This window comes from Eurypyga helias, unplaced genomic scaffold, assembly GCF_000690775.1.
Source record: "Eurypyga helias isolate BGI_N326 unplaced genomic scaffold, ASM69077v1 scaffold25792, whole genome shotgun sequence".
NCBI lineage: Eukaryota > Metazoa > Chordata > Aves > Eurypygiformes > Eurypygidae > Eurypyga > Eurypyga helias.
The window spans coordinates 46,781-65,588 of record NW_010235654.1 but is presented as its reverse complement, the minus strand read 5'-3'; the positions used below and the strand labels follow the sequence as shown (position 1 = coordinate 65,588).

Here is an 18,808-nt window from a genome sequence, read left to right as displayed (position 1 = left end):
CTTCTTTAAGATTTTTCTTCTCATTGTTCAGAAAAATAGTGAAAACAACTTTTAATACAAATTTAGATCATTAAACGATACGTAATTTTTTCAAATAGTTCATAATTGACTCTAAAGCCACTTGACTCTTCTTGTCCAAAGCATGTTGTCAATTGACTCTTTTTCATGTTAGTAAATAGATTTCACCTTCTTGGTGAGTTGTTCCTAAAACTGTTAAATGGATTTGTCTGTGTAATAGTATCTGCAAATCCTCCACGAAGATACACAGATTTATGACTAGTAAAGGGCTTTTTCTAGCGCATGGGATATAGAATTCAGCTAGTATTATAAACAGTGCTGCCTAAACACTGCATTCCTACAGTAATTTAACTTCATATGCTCAATAACCTCTTGTTATTGTAGATATTTCACCAAAAAAACCCTACAACTCTCTCAGCACACGTATCTCACGTGGACTTGTTCTAAAAACCTGCAGAAAGAAATAAGAACTTTCAAAATGTTTTAAAATAGCTACTGAGTCCTTCGATATTTCAGCCTTCAGTAACAGTAGGATAATTAAAATACTACTGTGAAATATTCATTGTGATAATGTGACAGGAACGGAACAAAACTTTTGCAAGAGCTGTCCTGCCTGCAGACATGTATTTAGCACTTGAGCAATATGGGAAGGCATGCATGAAACAAAGTTAAGAATATTTTGTATATTTGTCTTAGAATATTATTTACGAATGTTTCTGCCATAATATTTCAGTATTATTGCTGTAAATAATCCAATATTCATTACTTTGAGGAAATACTAACTTTCTTAATCTGTTGTATTTAGACAGTATTTCACGTTTCCTAGAATGTCAGAAACCACGTGTAAACTTTTTTTTTAAATACCCTTCCCCCCCTTCCTCAGAGCTCTTATCTCTCCTCCGAAAGAGAAGAAAGGAGAATAAACCAGAACTTTTTCTGGAATGATGAATTAATATTCTTCATCTGTCTAGAGTAAATACATGTGACAACAAACAGGCAAAATTAGTTTCAGTTTCATTAATCAGCTGTAAGAACTTGTCTGCAATGCCAAATGAACGAGGAGAACCCCCACGACCTTGGTAAGACTGTGCTGCAGGACTACTTTGTACCATGAACTCCAGCTAGTGCTACCCATGGGTTTCTTACTCTGAGGGATTTTCATATTGAGTATCTCTCCGAACACAGAGGAAAGAATCTGCTTCACTTACAAGTTGATGGGAAGGAATTTAGGATTTCTTAGGTTACTGCAATGTAATGAACTATAATTTAAACTTAGAAGAAGTCTCACCATGTACTCTACACAAACTGTGTGTAGAACTTGTGTATTTTATTGCTTCAAAAATAAACACGTTAGAACATGGTTGATGACTAAAGTCTGAAAATGGTTGTTCATGGCTTCCTTTCTATAAAGTAGGTATTGGTATTTACTGTTTTACCCATTTGGTTGCATAACCTGTTCATGCTTTGCATCCATCAGTAATTAGTCTTATGGTGCTGCAGGTATATATAGAATGTAGGTAAGTTGATTAACCTACAAACTAGAGATGTGAAATCCTATCTAGCATTTTTCATGACTTGAAATGTTACCAGTGGCAACTTTTGTCAGTTTAGTTAATATTTAGAGTCTGCATTATCAATTTGCATGATTTTGCTTTGCTGTTTGACACGTTATTAATATGTAAACCCATAGTGAACCAGACAGAAGTTTGAGATTGTCAGTGAACCGTGGAGGCATTCACCAGTTGGTTGTTACTTTAAGTCATGAATATCTAAACAGGAATTTAATAGTTGTTTCTACAAAATGGATATTTAGGACCTCTTGCTTAAAATCAATGAATTCTGTATCTTCTTTCTTCTGACAAATTGCATACCACACTTTGTGTTAGATTGTGAACTCCTGGATTCAGGCTGTCTATTATGTTTACATGTGCATAAATAACTTTCCAGTGCTGAAATTAATTGGGCCTGTAAAGCAAGAATCACAATTCTTTTTCTCCTCTATAAACATGTTTAATTGTACCTGCAGTAGACAAGATTCAGTGAAGTAAATACAAATATCGAGGATGACCTTTCATTATTTCGTTTTATGATTTTTTCCTCAAAAAGACATTATGGGGTTGCCAATGCTGTAGTATGGTAATTTAAGGAAAAAATTTGAAAACATTCTAGAGGCAAGTTCTTTTTCTATCATCTCCTTGTTGGTATACGTTTGTATTCATTGGTAGAGCAGTTTCATTTTTCTGAATGAAAAAATAGGAGCCAAAATAAAACCTAGCTGTCTCTGGGGTTCTTGTCCAAAATAATCCTAACTTCACTTTTCATTCCTCTCAGCAACCTCTTAGCTAAAAAGGCACCTAAAATAAATTCACCTTATCTTTCAGGTTTTTATAAGAACCTGTGGTTCATGTTTTACTGTGTCTTGAGGAGAGTGACACCAAAATATATCTCAGTGGCTGAGAATTTTGAGATAAAGCATAACTTACACATCCTTCCTGCAACATGGACTTCAGTACACTGCAAAATAGTCAGAACTTTTAATTTTAGAAATGTGGCCACTCTGTAGAACACTTGGGTAAGGAGTATGAATTGTGGGTTCCAGGTTGTCCTCAGTTCGATCATCTTCCCCTTAGAATAATGTCCTAATTAGCAGTGTTGCCTGTAAATTTGAATTGTTGTACTGCAGAAAAGCAAGGACATTTGAGTCCGTAACACATGAATTTTTTGATGGGCTACATTGAGACTGCAGGATGTTCTGCCAAGTTACTGAATGTTTGAGTGTTTTTTCCACTTTGCAGAGGATGAGAATTTTGAGTCCCGCAAAATTTTTCCACTTACAGAAATACATGGTTGTCACTTGTATAATTATGGTGAAGCAGTAGTTAATGCTTGCTTTGTCCAACACGTGGCTGACTGCAGTTCACATCTATGAAAGCGTTTGCATGTTGCTTTATTCTTCTTTAGTGTATAATGGAAAACTTTGAATTGTTCATTTGTAAAAGCTCAGTACATTAATAAATGATGGTGTTAACTATCTTTTCAGCATAAAACACAGATAATAGAGTTCTTTTATGTGTGTATTTGAGTGAATATTTTAAATTCTCTTTTTTCTTTACTAGGAAAATGTTCTCTGTAGGATTTAATTTTTTTTTAACCAAAAACTACTGGCTAGAAGCTAATTTGAGGCATCAGCAGTCAGATGATGATAAAGTAGGGTAAAAGGCAACAAATATAATTGCTTGTCTGCTGTTTATAGATTATCTAAAGAGCAGCAGTGAAGTTGACACTCAGCTTCTGAGCGGCAGCTGTGAATTTAAGAATTGTCTTGTCCGTTTCTGAAAACTGTAAGCATCAGCAACTGTTGGCACTCAGGAAAATTATATTTCCTGGTTTATCTGTTCTCCTTTTTAAAGATTATCACCACCTCTGCTGTGTCTGAAAATAGTTCTACGTGAAAACTTCAGCTTTTATATAACATATATCTTGTTTCAAAAGTCAGTTGTTGGTATGTTTTTTTTTTTTCCACTCAAACACTTTTCCCCTTCTTCATGGTTCTTTCGTGCATTTAACATTGTCATGACTACAGAATACAGATCAACATTTCACAGTTATTTGAGTAACCTTTGCTTAGATTATAAAACCTAAATGATCACTACAATCCCACCCATAAACCAATGAATTTTCATAAAAGATAAATAGAAAAAAAAATGGGCACCTCACAAGGACAGAGTGAATGTGGAGAGACCTTTTTTCATTCCAAGGTATGTCAACTGGGCTTTAATTAACACACTGTATTCAGCTATAAAAATTCTTTACTTTGAAACTCAGTGACAGTCAAGGATGTGAAATTTCTTCCTGTATTTGAAAACATCAAAGAAAGCACTTCCAATATAACTTTTACAACTGAAGGTTTGGTGATCAGTGCAGGAAAGGGGCAAATACATCAACAGGCATAAAAATATTGATCTCTGGATGGAAGAACTCTTAAAGAGCTTAACTGGTCAAAATACATTTCATTGTCTATAATTAAAAATATATCTACATATATCAACACCAAATGCCAGTTATACTTTCAGCGATATGTAAGAAAAACGATGGACTTAAATCTTCAAGTCAATTCTGATTGCATTTATTTATTTCATTTAGTACATTCATTAGTGTGATGACCCTGATGCCTTTTAATTTCACTTTGGAAAACCTGATTGTGGAAGGTTAGCTGTGATCACATATAGGTTATAGGGCATTCATTTTTTTTATTCTCTTATATGTGTTCATAAAATGTTTTTGTCTCTTTGAAGGATATAATTGATATATCTGTGCACCAGGACTATATGAAATTCTGAGCTGCCTATGCCAGTACCCATTGGTTATTTCTCATGATTATGGGCAGAAGGATGGTTGAACCTGTAATTGAAACTGCTTTATAATTTTTATTATTAACGCCCGTTTTTAGTCACTTAAAAGTTTTTCCAAGTTGTACCATACAACTCTAACAAGAAGCGCTTTTGAAAAGAAGATAGACAATACTACAGAAAACCAGCTCAATTTAAAGCAAATCATAGAATCATTCGAGTTCCATGTCCTTGCTAAAACGCATTTAAAAACATGACAGTAGCTTAATGTGCTAAATGAAGTGATTTTGTCCCAATACAAGAGAGCTCATTACAAATGAACTTTTATAAGTAGTTTATTTCCGTGGATTGACAACATAATAAGGATGCAGGTCATGGTTCTGGCAGAAGATGGATGCAGAAGCTAGTCCTTTCTTTGATCTGCTCCATTGCCTCAGGGAAAAGCTCAATTGGTTGAGGAATCAGCCAACATGCCCTTTGCTTATAGTTCCAGCTTCTTCATCTACTTGGTGTAAATTTTCTTTTTTGGCATTATTCTATTTTCCCTGCATAGTCTGGTTTCCCTGTAACAGCACACAGGTGCACTTATCTGCCTGTATATCTAATATGTGTTCACAGAGAAAAAGCAATGGCAAAGTTCACAGAAAAAGCAAGAGGATTTTGAATGGAAGGTATCAGCCGAGAATAACTAAGGTTGTGTTTCACTTATGGTGTGAAAAAATGACACTGTGTCGCTCCTTGCTGTTTCCTTCAACTTTCTATTTTCGTTTCCTTGTATTTTGTACGGTGAGTTTAGATCTGGGGTCAGCCAGGTCATACCCACTTACTTAGGAAGGTATGAGTAATGTAGAATTGGGGATAAAATGGAATCAACTGTAGTGTGCAGTACCACGTTAGGAAGGTAAGTAGTAGCTGCTTAATATTGGGATCGCTTGCCCAAAACTGCATCTACTCGTGCAACCTTCCTTCATCAACTCAGTCCATATACCGAATTTATTCATGCAAAAAGATAAACAGACTAGAAAACTTAGGTGCAGTGATGGACTCTTAACAAACCTAAAGATACTTTTTCATGTACGCACTGAGGGTGAGAACAGCATGTCAATGCCTTTGAATAACTTCAGTTTTTGTCTAAGTTTCCCAACATAGATATTGATTGTTGGGATCTCTGCCTTCAAGCTATACTGTGTATGTATAAGATGGTTTGGAGGTTGCACAACTTCCTTTTAAAAGTGCTGGGTATGGAAACCTATTCTCATCAAATGACAAGTATTATTCTTACTGCTTGAACCTTACTGTTATCTCCAGCAAATTTATTAGGGTTATAGAGTGTATACTTACTCGTGCCGCCCTTACTGAGAAATATGCTGCTTCTTATAGGCAGAACTAGAGATAAGGACTGATTTCTTGCATTTCTGCATGTGTAGCACAAAATTACTGAATTACAGGTAAAAAGTATGTGTTGGGTCGTGATGACAGCTGCTGAACTGGAAGATGTTTGCATCCAAGCTCTGAGGCTTACGATTTTTGGTGTGCCTTCAAAAAGGATCCACAACATTACATATAGGTTTTCTTTGAAGTTTCAAGCTAAAGCACTCAAGGTGTACATCTCTACACAGTGTACAAAGATGTCGAGTGTACATCTTGGTCTCTCTTATTCTGTATACTTATGCAGAATGACTGCTACGATGACATAATCACTGTCTGCATGGTCATGGTATGATTCAGTATGCAAAATAGATGGCAAATGGAGTAAGGTTTTTGAGAAGTGCTCTTTTTTTACCCTTGGCCTAGCATCTAGGGAAGCTTGATGGTATTTCCTTTTACTGACAGATTTGGATGGGATGTCATAGAGCACTCAAAAGAAAAAGAAAAGGTTGTGTACATTAGCACTGACTAAAAGTCCATAAGCAAGCCTGTGTTTGGTATCGCATATCTTTTAAGTAACTGATGCTGCAATAACGTTCATCTAGTATGTGTAAAAATTGATAGATTGATGGTTAATGACAGATTTTGCACTTAAAATAGGGGGTGGATTTCATGTGAAGGAAACCATATGGATGGTGGTTTAATATGTATTGGAATAGATTAGGCCCACAAAGTTAAAATGCCTTTTTAGTGCAAATTGTGATTGGTTCTGATGTTAGGTGGTTTTTTTTGTTTTCTGTTTTTGTTTTACAGTGTTATGTGGGAACCAATGGGAGATGGCAAAAAGATTATTTCGTTGGCTGATAATAACATATTATTGTGGGATTTGCAGGAAAGTTCAGCCCAAGCAGTGGTAAGTTGTGTGTGGGGTTTTTTGTGCGTTTTTAGGGTTTTTTTTCTTAAATCATTATATACTTGAATATAGTACAAAACAGTAACATTCACTAGCCTAGAATTTGCTGGTCTCACTATTCCTTCAAAAATATCTTGTTGTCTTTAACGTGAGTGGGGGAAATGAATATTCTGTCTTGAATATGAATTTTTAAGAAGTATGCAACTTGGTATTTTGTATCTGTTGCTGGTGGTTATGTATTTTCCTTTTTCTAGAGTTGCCTTTAATTTCCTTCTGGATTTACATTGAATAATCTAAAATAAAGCAATGCTAATGTGGTAAATATGTGTGAGAGAAAAATTGGTGATTGGTAAAGCCAAAGGTTACTGAATTCAAATTAATAGTACTTTAACACATTGGTTAATACCATGCAGCCCTCTGTTTTACAAGCCTTGTTGTATGTATAAGCATAATAATAAATTGCTCTGTTTTCTGTGCAGTGCTTTGAGTTCTCACTTTGAGAATCTTGTAATGAATTTGAATTTATTTTTTGTTCTCTTCATTTTATTTTGCTTGGGATTTATTTACTGAAATTGCTGCATGTTGTGTCTTCCTTTTGCTATTACTTTTCTCAAAATTAACCTCCTGACTCTGCCACACAAACATTTGTGAATGTGACTATGATTTCCATTTTCTTTTTCTTCCATTACTAGAATTGAGTTCTCCATAATTTTGGAGAGGGCTTGACTCCTCACCAAAATATGTAATTTCAGCCTAATTTTGGAAATCAGTATTTCTGTCCTCAAATTGGTATGCAGCTTGCTGATCCCTTCAGTATTTAAATTAGTGTTCCTTACCTACAATATCTTTTATTCTGTTACTTTTAAAATATGCTTGTACTGCATCAAATATTGACGCCAAAGTAAGGACTGCAGAAGGCACAGTAAGTGATAAAGGAACTAAGGGGACTTAACCTGTGACATCATGTGCTTATATTTGATAAAAGGAAACAAGAAAAAACAAAAGTGAGGTTTTGCATGAAAAAACTAACTTCATCTAATGAAGCTAAGACTATGAAAGCAGATATATCAACCCTTGACTGACATCTTCAGATAGGAGCATTTTGAAATGTCTGTTAAAAACCTTAGTTTGCAGAAGTTAGGAGTGTCATTTTGATTTTACAGTCAGGCTCTCAGGAGACCTGGTGTAGAATTTGACTGATTATATTTCTAAGATTATCCAGTATCTCACGTGAATGTACAGTAAATTAGAATTGCTTGTGATTAAAATGTTACCTGGAAATAACTGCTTACCTTTATCGGTTCTTCTGCCCCAGCAATTTTGAGTTACTCTTAGGCATTTGCTTCATCACTGAGCGAGTGACCACTTAAAAAGTGAAGTTTAATAGTGAAAGTCCTTGGAAGCTGGTTTTCAGAAAATTTATCTCCAGCCATCTAAATCTTGAGCCAAGTGAATTTCAGCTGGTATTGTTGTATTCGTGTTGAATTTTTGTCTGCAACAAATCTTTCTCAAACGTGTCTGAATTCCGGAGTTAACCAGAGTCCAGCTGAACAACACTCTGATGAAAGCATGAGCATCTCTTAAATTCCTAGAAAATCTGTGGTAGGCATTTAAAATTATGATAATCTAATGGCCAGTATCATAGGCTTTTTCATGCCTAGAATCACTGCTGTGTTGTTTCTGAAGATTACCTCATTCGTAAGAGAATAACTCCCTGTCAGAATCCATAGATGGCTGAAAACCAATAACTGGTGTTCTCTAACAGTTTTATATTTAGAAAAAATTATGTAGGACTGCCAATTGCAGGGAGCAATGAGGAAAAAGTAAGAAATGTTTCATTACTGAGATGGCTTTCTGATTGTTGAGGGGTTTTGTGTTGTGTGATGTTTGGGTTTTTTTTGGGGTGTGTTGGTTTTTTTTGGTTTGCCTATTTTTTTTTTCCAAATTAAAACTCCTCCCTATCCTGTACTGTTAAGAGATTTACAATGTGAGAGAAAAATCTGTGAGAATAGGTTGGTTAGAAGACAGATAGCATTGGCAGGGGTATGTTTTCTGTTGGGTTATTGCCATGTGCAAAGAGGGTTTGTAGACCAGTAAGCTGTTGGAGATTTCTTTCTGTGTATGCCTGTTTGATAAGGGATTGTTGAATGCAGAATACGCTGTAAACTTAAAAAGCACAATTTGTTTTTTAGTGCTCTTTGGTCAAAGTGTAAAACCAGAATTTTATAAGATATTGCTAAAAAGAGCTTTTTCTGCCCTGAAAATGGGCACAGAACAACCTTCAGCAATCAACTCTCTCACCAGCATTAAAAAGGGGGGCATGTATTTAATTAAAAAAAAAATAGTTTCTGAAGAGAGACCATGGAAGTTGTTCACAGTTCTTTGGAGGTTATAGCTGATTATGAGGTGTCGGTGCTATGCAGAAAATTCTTTCCAGGAAGTCGACATTTCCTTTATAGGCAGATACGCAAGGAGATTATTTAAATTATTATAAACATTGTGTTTATTGTTCATTAGCATAAATACATTTTTGGCATGTCTTTGGTCAAAATCACATCCTACTACCTAACATTCTATTTGGTTCTAGCAGATGGTGGCAAAGCAGTAAATAGCTAGTAAACTTTTATATTCTTTAGTGGCCGTTGAGGGGAACAAGTCTTTACTGAATATTTCCATAACTTATAAGTGAAATAACCATGTATGTGTGTGTGTACGTTAACTGACTAAATCAATAGCCTAGGATTAAGCTAATAAAAATGTCAGTGTGATTTTTGGGTTTTTTTTTCCCCTCTTTTTAATGAAAACATGATAGTGTTCAAGTTGAATGAAATCCTCACCATTAACTAAAAGTAGGATCTGGTCCATTGTATGTCTATGGGATAATAGAAGTAAGGAGGTATTCATTACACTGGTGCAGCACTGGTCTTCCTGTTCTAAGAACACATTTCAATTGCTTCCTCTTTTGGATCGGTATGCATTATAGGCAATACTAATTTTAATGGCAAAAGGTAAACCCAGTGCTGCTCTTCATGGGCTTTTCATGTTTATGAAAAAGTTCATCTACAAGTCTAGTGTGGTATCGGTGAAAAACAGAAAATATGTGTCCCTTGCATAGTCTAAAATTTCTTCTTGCCTACACTGATCAAAACTTCAGAGTCTTCTATTGGATGCATCTTCTCTATCTGCCTGGGACTACAGGTCACAGTGTTTAATTAGAATTAGCCTGAAAAATTTTAGTGTTCCTGATATCTTCAGAGCTTCTTTGTAATAAAATTATTGGTTTGTTCATTTTCTGAGTTATCAGATCAGCCTGTCATAGGAAACATTTACAAACCAAAACTTGCTATACAGTTCTGTGGGTTTGGTTTTTCTCTTTCAACATTTTTTTAAAAACTTGTTTCTTCATTACATGATTTAGTACAGGAATATTTGCGTGTATTTGCATTAAGACAAGCTTCTGTCCTTTTGATCACTTCCTTTATTACTGTTTTGAGGACATTACCTTCTGGGGTGAAACTAATCTTATGCTTACTGCATCATTACCTTTTGCAATTAAATTAGCTATTCTTTGCCATTTATAATCATTAGCTGAACCCAAGAGAAGCCCAACCAATCCACAAGGTCTGGATAGATGCTGCTGAAAAGATGACAGTCAATATTTCTGTATACTGAGTTTAGGTCAGATGTCACCAAATCACTAGAACTCTTCTTGGGTAAATGCAGTATGTTTGGAATAGCAGATGAGTGCAACAGAATGAAATGGAGATGTTAAGGCAAACAGAAAGATATCTATATTTTATGTTTTCACAAAGGGAAGGACTAGAGGTGTGGTTTTGATAATTTTTCTCCAAATGATTGATTAATTTCTTTTTAGATTTCTTATCCCTTCTGAATTCTTTAGCAGCATTTAATGTAGAGCTGATCATAATTCAGAGCAACAGAAAATATCTGGCAGTGGCATTCCAGGGAAGAAGGGAGGATACTGTGGGGAAGAGTTCACAGTCTATCTGGAGGAAAGCGACGTATACCAATAGAGGAGAATGTTAGAGAGAAGCATGAGATGCTTTCCTGGCAACATGGCTGCTGTTCCTCAAAGCAGGAAATACACTGTGGACTTTAGTGGAGAACTTTGTAGAGAGCCCTATAATTACTGCAACTAGAATAATCATTGACTAATTACAGGAGGGCAAAAACCTGTGTGAAGAAAAATGAAAGAAAAATTACTGGACAAAAAAAGAAGATAGAAGACCGGTTCTTAAGAGTCGGTGTTGGGGGTCAGCTTTCTTTAATGGTCTCCCTAACAATAGCATAGAAGTAGGAGTAAAATGAAAATTGCTCATGACAGAATCTTGGAATGCATCATCGGTATATTGGAGTAACAATACATTTCAGAGGATGAACTAGCTGCTCTTGATGTTTAGTTTAATTTTCATAGCATAAAGCAGAAAACTTGTGTTTAAGGAATACAATTTTTTTTTTCTTGCTGTGAGTTAGAGACTCAGACTTAAAAATATGTAGATTCTCTTACTTAGCTATTCTGAGAATGACTCTGAGCTGTCAGTATGATGGGGCTGTTCAAAAACGCAAATGATTGTAACATGGTTCAAGAGAAAAGAACAGTTATGAAATAACTTTGGGGTGTGGTTGCCTGCAGTGGGAGGACTTGAACTCGAAGAATTTAAAGTCCTCGTCAATATTTCTGTTCCTGTCAATAAAAAGCCAGAACAACACTCATCCCTTTTCAATGTGGATCTCAAAAGAGTTTTTCAGTGCCTTTGTTACTGTGTTTGACAAGGACATCTCCTTGAGACTGTCTTGAGGTCTCCACACAACCTCCACCATACACAGAATTGCAGTCCATTTCCAGTGGATGAGGGTGTGGTTAAAAGGCAGAAGAAAAAAGTAACGTGATTTACCTTAGTGAGTTTAGCAATCACTAATATGAGTTAACTTCTTTATTGATACTCTTTAGAAATTCTAAATATTTATGCACTTAATTGTTTAACGTCTTCACTATCATAGAATCACAGAATGGTTTGGGTTGGAGGGGACCTTACAGACCATCTAGTTCCAACCCCCCTGCCATGGCAGGGACACCTTCCACTAGACCGGGTTGCTCAAAGCCTCATCCAGCCTGGCCTTGAACACTTCCAGGGATGGGGCATCCACAGCTTCTCTGGGCAACCTGTTCCAGTGCCTCACCACCCTCTCCAGGAAAAACTTCTTCCTGATACCTAATCTAAATCTATCCCACAAGGCAGTCAAGATCGAATAAGCATGTGCAGTTTAAGTCTGTGAATAATTCATAAATGAAATAAAGGCTTGTTTAGTCATTTTGTCTAGAATGCATTTGAACATCCATCAGATTTTTGTTCTTAAAATATCTTGACTAAAATGTGAGTTCCTTAGTGTTCACTTTTTTGTGATTTTTTTTTTTTTGGGTGGGGTGATTTTTTTTTTCCTGCTATGGGATAAGAAAACTAAATTTGTTAAATGAACGTTTATTGGGAAAAAAAAAAGCTCTCAGAAGTAGAAGGGCAGGTTTTTTCATTTATCAAGTAAAAGATTTCTGTTTTTTTACATTTCAAATAATTTCTAAGTGTTTAAAAAGAAAATTAATATATGTAATTCACATTGTAAAAGCCATATTTTTCAGTAAATGAAATCAAAGTAATTTCCTTAAAGAAAATGCAGGATGTCAATGTATTGATAAATATTTAGTAGGTTGCTGCAATTGTTTATCCTTTACATAGGAATTTGCATCTTTTGCTCTCCCTATATAGTGACTGATAATCCTATTTTTTCAAATAAACAATTATGAAACTAAGGTACTAATCTATGTATTATTATTAGACACTACCAAGTATTTTTAGTTAGCAGAAAACTTCATATTTTTAACATTTTAATGCTAGCTTTTATTGTATTGTGACAATATTGCTTGACTGTCACTGGTAACCATTTCTGTGTACTAAGAAATCTAGCATTTACTTCAGCATGGTACTTTTTTTGTTAACCAGAGACATGTATGTGTTTCTAAATTAATCATATCAGATCATTAGGTCATTGTCTTAAGAGTTATTTTCTAATGGTTTGTGCTAAACCGAAGAAAAAACCTGATGTTCCAAATGCATGACAGACTTTTTAATTTTTACTCATTCTGCATTAAAATTAGCTCATACACTAACAAAAAGCCAATCAAATTGTGCCTATAAAAACTTGTTTATTAGGTGAAGATAGTGTAGTGAGGGAACAGAACTGCATGTTTCCAGGTACCATTTCATTCAAAAGTTTATGGAACTTTAAAACTGATCCTCTAGCATTGTTTTTCAGAATACCTTTCTGAGAGAAGAAAAGTACAGCCCCCTCAGCAGAAAAGTTAGTAACTTCTGCTATTCATCTGCTTCATGTTGCTCAGCTCTAAAAGTGGTTACACTGGTCCCCAGCTGAGTCCACCCAGCCTCAGTATTCTGCTGGAAACGGTTGCCATCGCAGACTTCAAGGAAAATTTCATTGGAGCAAATGCATTGGATACTTTGCCCTTAAAACTTGGTCTTCCACACTTTTCAGTGTAGTGACTTTTCTGTCTACTTGGTAACCCTCAATAGGTCTTTATTCCAAGTACTTTCCTATTCTGTTCTTGGACATAAGTAAGCTGTATGCATTCAAGTGTCCTTTGTCAAGGAGTTCATTGGGTGGAGAACCACTTTCTTGCTCACTGTTGAATTTGACTTCGACAGGCTTCATTTGAACCTCCCTAGAGGTTAATATATGTCAGGGGTTTTTTTTAAGGATACTGCCTGCCCTTTCTTCCTTGCAGGTCAGTCCTTATGAGATCAAAATTTGAAGCAAAGAAGGCATTTCAGTCCTTAACTGGTGTTGTGATGAAAATTATTTTGAATAATTATGTTTTCATTTGAATACACAGAAATTAGTCCTTCAAAGCTAGTACAGACTTTTTCATATTTCAGATACTTTACTTCTGTAAAACCCTTTCCTTCATTGAGGATAACAGCATAGCCAATCTTACTACACTGCTAGAGATTTTTTTTTTTTCCAGAACCTTTTATTTTGATTTCAGATCATTGCTTCCCTGCCATTCTAGTATATTATCATACTACCCTTTTATTATTGTACTTACGTCACCAGCTTTAGGCACTGATGCACTGAAGCACTTGTGATCAACATTAAATCCATCCATATGCTGATAACCATTTTACACCATTCAAGATTTCATTTTGTCCGGACTTTTTTTGAAGTCAATGGGTGATCCTTGCACTGTGGCAAAAAAATAGCTAGTTCTGTTGTCCAGAGGTAGACATACTTCCTTATTTTGTTTTCCTTACTATAAGTCACATCTTGTGTTTATAACATTTTGCTGTGAATTGTTTTCCTTCAGTATCCAGTGAAGCCCTCAGAACTGTGTGTCTCCATCTTCTAGGCAACACAAATCCAAATCCTTATGTCACATTAATGGCTAAAATAGGCCTTCATTTTGTTTTCCTTTCCTTCTGTAGTCAACTGTACTGCCTTTGAAGAAGTGGAAGGAAGAGTTCAAGATAAAATCCAAACAAAACCCTTGCCTAAGTGTTCATATATTTAGGTATGAATTAAAGCTAGAGGCTTTTTTTGAACCCACTTGTGATTAAGATCATCTACCTTTGAGATCATCTACCTTTGTTTTCTTTAAGCTCATTTCTTGGATTTCCAGGAAGGAGACTTGCAGACTTCGTTCTGTTACAGCAGGATTCCTTCTTCTGTATGAACATTTCCCTCTTTTACCTCTTAGCTGTCCTTTAAATCTATGGAATTCCTTTCTGTCTCATAGAAAACGTGCAAAAGAATATTGAACAAAACCTTATTCAGTAATGCCTGGGATTTCATTTTATTAACAGAAGTCTACCATGAGTTGATTGGGAACTTGGCTGTATACATAGTTGGACATCCAAACAAAGAAAGATAATTAATTCCTGCTAATACTTAAGGATTGATTGAGAAGGCAAGGATGACTTGGCCAATCTTACATGTATGTGATGGTTTTTTTTTCATATGTGTTATTAAAAAATAGTGCAGGATGTGTGAGTTGGCCTCAATGCTAAACTTCTGGCTGGAAAGAAAAATAAAAATACAAAGATCTTCTTCCCTGAGTCATGTTTTGGATACGTGATGCTTTCTGTCTCAGGAACAGATTTTGGAAATACCTGAGAAGAGATACTCTTTTTGTTGGCACCTTAGTATTGTCAGTGTTAACATCTGCTTCTCTGTTCTTCCCCCAGTCTGAGCTTTGTTTGGCCAAGACTGCTTCCTGAAGAAACTTAGGTTAATATTTGAAACGAGCCACTCAATCCCTCTATGTTCTCTTGTGCCTGGAATCTCGCATGTGTCAAAAAATGTACACCAGTTTATTATCCTGTGTCCAGTGTCCTGTGCAGTATTTTTCTTTATATTAATATACTGCAAGCTGTAGAAAGGCTTTAAGATGATATGTGTACTTGAGGAAGAATGGTACTAGCAGTGTTGTTTTGCTCATTAACACATGAACAATATATGAGTTTGCTTAATGAGAATCCTACTTTCTTTTAAAAAAAAAAAAAATCTGAAACATTTTTGTATGATACCACATCTTAGGTAGCATAGACGTCAGTGTTGGAAGAGTTGTAGTTGCTAGATTGTTAATCTGAATGCTAAATAAATATGCTATTTTTAGTGGAACTGTAATTGTAAAAAGCAAAATACAGAAATGGACATTGGTATCACACAAAAGTAGGTTTAAGCAGTCTTGTATTGACAGCGTACTCTTCTGTTTAAGTTAGTTAAAGTTTATGTAAACAGTATGTATGGTTTAGTGTGTTTTCATCCATCGAAGTGTAATATTTCTGCTGAGAAACCTTCTATTTAATAGAACATTTTATGACGTGTTAGGATTTCAGTAAAGGAGAAAAGTGATCGCACGAGATACAGTGCAGTAATCTGCTTTTCTGAAATCCCACTTAATGAAAGATTTTTGGAAATATGTACATCATGTGCAAGATGACCAAATAAGGCTGCTGTCTGCCTAGTTGCTTGAAATTTGTGTAAATTTGATATCTGATTAAAATGCAAATATTTTGGTTCCCCCGTCTTTAGATATTAAGCAATCAGTTTCATTAAGTGATTAGAAGTAAATGTAATTTGCAGTGCCTGCACCCCCCCCCCCCCCATGTTCACGTGGAATTGGAGGATAACTTCTCTACAACTTCAAAGAGAAAGTTGATTATTCTCTGCGTTCTTTTCATTAGCTATGGAGATGCAGAGCTGTCTGCTCAGTGAGCCTGTTTTTTGAACTGAAACCTTTGATTCTTGCAGATTGTAGATTATTGATCTAGTACCTGCTATTATTTTAATAGCTGTGTGTGGGATGACATGGGGACCTGGCCTTGTGGGGTTTTTGTGTGTTTTTCAATTTTTAAAGCTGCTATACGTTTATTGAAGAGTCTTTGACACTATAATTCTGTTCCTTCAGATAAACTTTGGCATTTTGACATGGAAAAAGAGTCTTGTAAGACTGTTCATTAAACTAAATAAGTGTCTGTATTTCCCTGAGGCAGCTGCAGATTTGTGCAGTGTGCTCATATTGTCTATCTACTGCTTCAGCAAATGATCTGAAACTGTTTAGTTTATAAAGTAGCCCAGTACTTCTAATATATCTGAATGCATCACAGTGCATACATAAGCCTTTCAAAGTACTACTTTGTGAGATACAAAATCAGCTTTAGCTTTTAATTTTTTTCCATTTTTATCCTAGGATTTTGGTAGTTTGTTATAATTGGAACAATGGGCTGCTGTGCTGGTTTTGTCTTCAGTGGAACTAATTTCATTTTAGTTTTATGTTCAGAAACTTTGACAGCTTGCTTTCATTATTTTAGCTCTCTAGTTCAGCAGCCTTGGAAGGGAAAGGACAATTAAAATTTACTTCTGGAAGATGGAGTCCACACCACAACTGTACACAGATTGCAACAGCCAATGATACCACTGTTCGAGGATGGGATACACGAAGCATGAGGTGATGAGAAAATCTAGCCTTTGTTTTTAAAAAAGACAATCTCCTTTGGAGATAACTTTTTTTTTTTAAGATTAAAAATATCTCAAAGCTATCACTTATAAAAGGAATGATTGAGCTTGCATAGCTGATATATTCAGAATTTAGTAAAGGGTTTTCTCTGGTTTTTTTCCCCCTCAGCTTCAATTCTGACTTGTATATTGAGTTGTATATATGTACTAGTCTCAGGATGATTTGTTCAATACGTAGGCATTACTGAATGAAGCTGTTCTGTAATTCAACCTGAAAATGATTTAACATCAGTCATGACTATGCTATGAACTGTCTCCATAGCATACTGTTTAAAGGTAACTTTAATCTCTGAAGGTAATTCACAGGGTAAGTTCACTCTTCACTTTTGTGATTGTAACAAATAGTCTACTGTACTGTATTAAAGATTGTAGCATGCTCGTTATATATGAAACTACTGAATCTATCAAAATCACTTCCAAATCAATTAAGGCTCTGAATATACCTAATAAGGTGTTTTCCCCCCTGCTCAGTTGTGATTTTGATAAGCAAAGGAGTGATGTTGTGCACATCTGTTGCCATGACTACTAAAGCCTGTGCAAGCTTTTTTAAGATACGCTTTATCCCCTTAGCACATAGTAATTTATCACTAAACCGAGAAGACTGATGTCTTGTAATAACTTTTGTTGCCTTAAAGGGGGATGACTTTAAATTTAGTTCTATGGTTCCTGCCAGCTCAGGGGTGTAGCAATAAATCCCCATGTTTGCCAGCCTTGTGTGTTTTTGCCAAAAAGCTTAATTTAATAAACAAAAGCTAAAAATACAATTATAATAATTAAAGTCACTTCCTATATGCTTGTCATCAGGTTAGAATGTCCTGTTCTTTACCCTGTAAAAGGAATATATACAAATATAACTTCATATATGTGTGTATACTTTCATTTATCAAGACTATTTTAAATGAAGCATACAAAAAAGGAAAGAAAGGTTAAAGGAGAGAGGTTTTTGCATTTTGTGGATTTTAGGTTGTTTTTTTGTGATATTTCTGTAATCATCCTGTTTTTAATGTATGGTAGGAAGACCTTAAGATTAAAGCCTGTCTTCTAAGTAGAAAATGTTAAATATTGTGAAGTCTGCTTCATGCTCTGTCTCATTAGAAAAAGCATCTCTATCTTGTGTTAAATGAATACTTTGAGTGACTTTCATAAAAGATAGATGGTCTAGATTTTAGCAAGATACTCAATGAAAGGATAGCTTGGTTAACAAAAACAAACCCCACAATTCTAATTACTTTAAGTGAAGCTCAGATTAAATAGTCCTTGAACCAATTTACAAGTACTAGGCTGTGCCAAAGAGCTGTTTGCAATGTACTTGAAAAATGTGTGCAAGAATAAGTCTCATCTGCAATTACACTGTAATATGTCTAGAATGATGTGAATATTTGATAATGACTAGTTAGGCTAGAGGTGAGGGTCTAAAGTCAGGGTGGTATAAACTGTGACAGTGTAAGAAGCAAAAAACTGGGAGGGGTGGGAATCAAGGACAGAAAACTGCTATACTCGCAAAGAATAAGAGAGGAGAGATACTAAAAGTAGTAGCTAGAGTAACTACTTCCACAGAGTGTGATTATGATAGCTGTGAGATAGAGTGAATGAATTTGGACACAGCAAACAAAGGAGAGGGTGGTGGGAGGGATGGTTGGTGGGAAGATTCCTAGACTACACTAGGAAGCAGTCTTAATCAGCACAGAGCTTGTGAAGTAGAGGAGACAGTAGGCTGAATGGATTTAGAGAGAGAATTGTATCAGTAAAACTCAGACTCCAAGAAAATAAATTCTAAAAAATACAGAAGAAAAACAATATCAGAAGGTAGAGCGAGGAGCTGGAGAAAATGCTCATGTGGTCTGGCCTCAGTCTGTGATCTCAGTGGGAACTACAGTGTAGGTAATATTGCTGTAGATAGGATGATAGTGAAAGCAAAGAATATTCTTATTTGGGAAGAAAAGGGATGAAGTGGTCAGAATAGTAGCTAAGCTGGGATAAAGGCTTTCATGGAAAGCACTGCTGAATGTACAGTAGATGGTACTTCTTTTTAAGCCCTTACACACATCTCCAT

The 18,808-nt window shown here is 35.5% G+C and overlaps 1 protein-coding gene across 1 annotated transcript in view; it reads left to right on the top strand.

The window, feature by feature from the left end:
- The window catches only part of TSSC1 (tumor suppressing subtransferable candidate 1), a 38,578-nt gene that overhangs the window by 7,272 nt on the left and 12,498 nt on the right, over nt 1-18,808 (top strand). The window contains exons 2-3 of the mRNA XM_010146839.1: nt 6,549-6,648; nt 16,551-16,687. Coding sequence (XP_010145141.1) covers nt 6,549-6,648; nt 16,551-16,687 — 237 coding nt within the window. The remainder of the gene's footprint in view (nt 1-6,548; nt 6,649-16,550; nt 16,688-18,808) is intronic.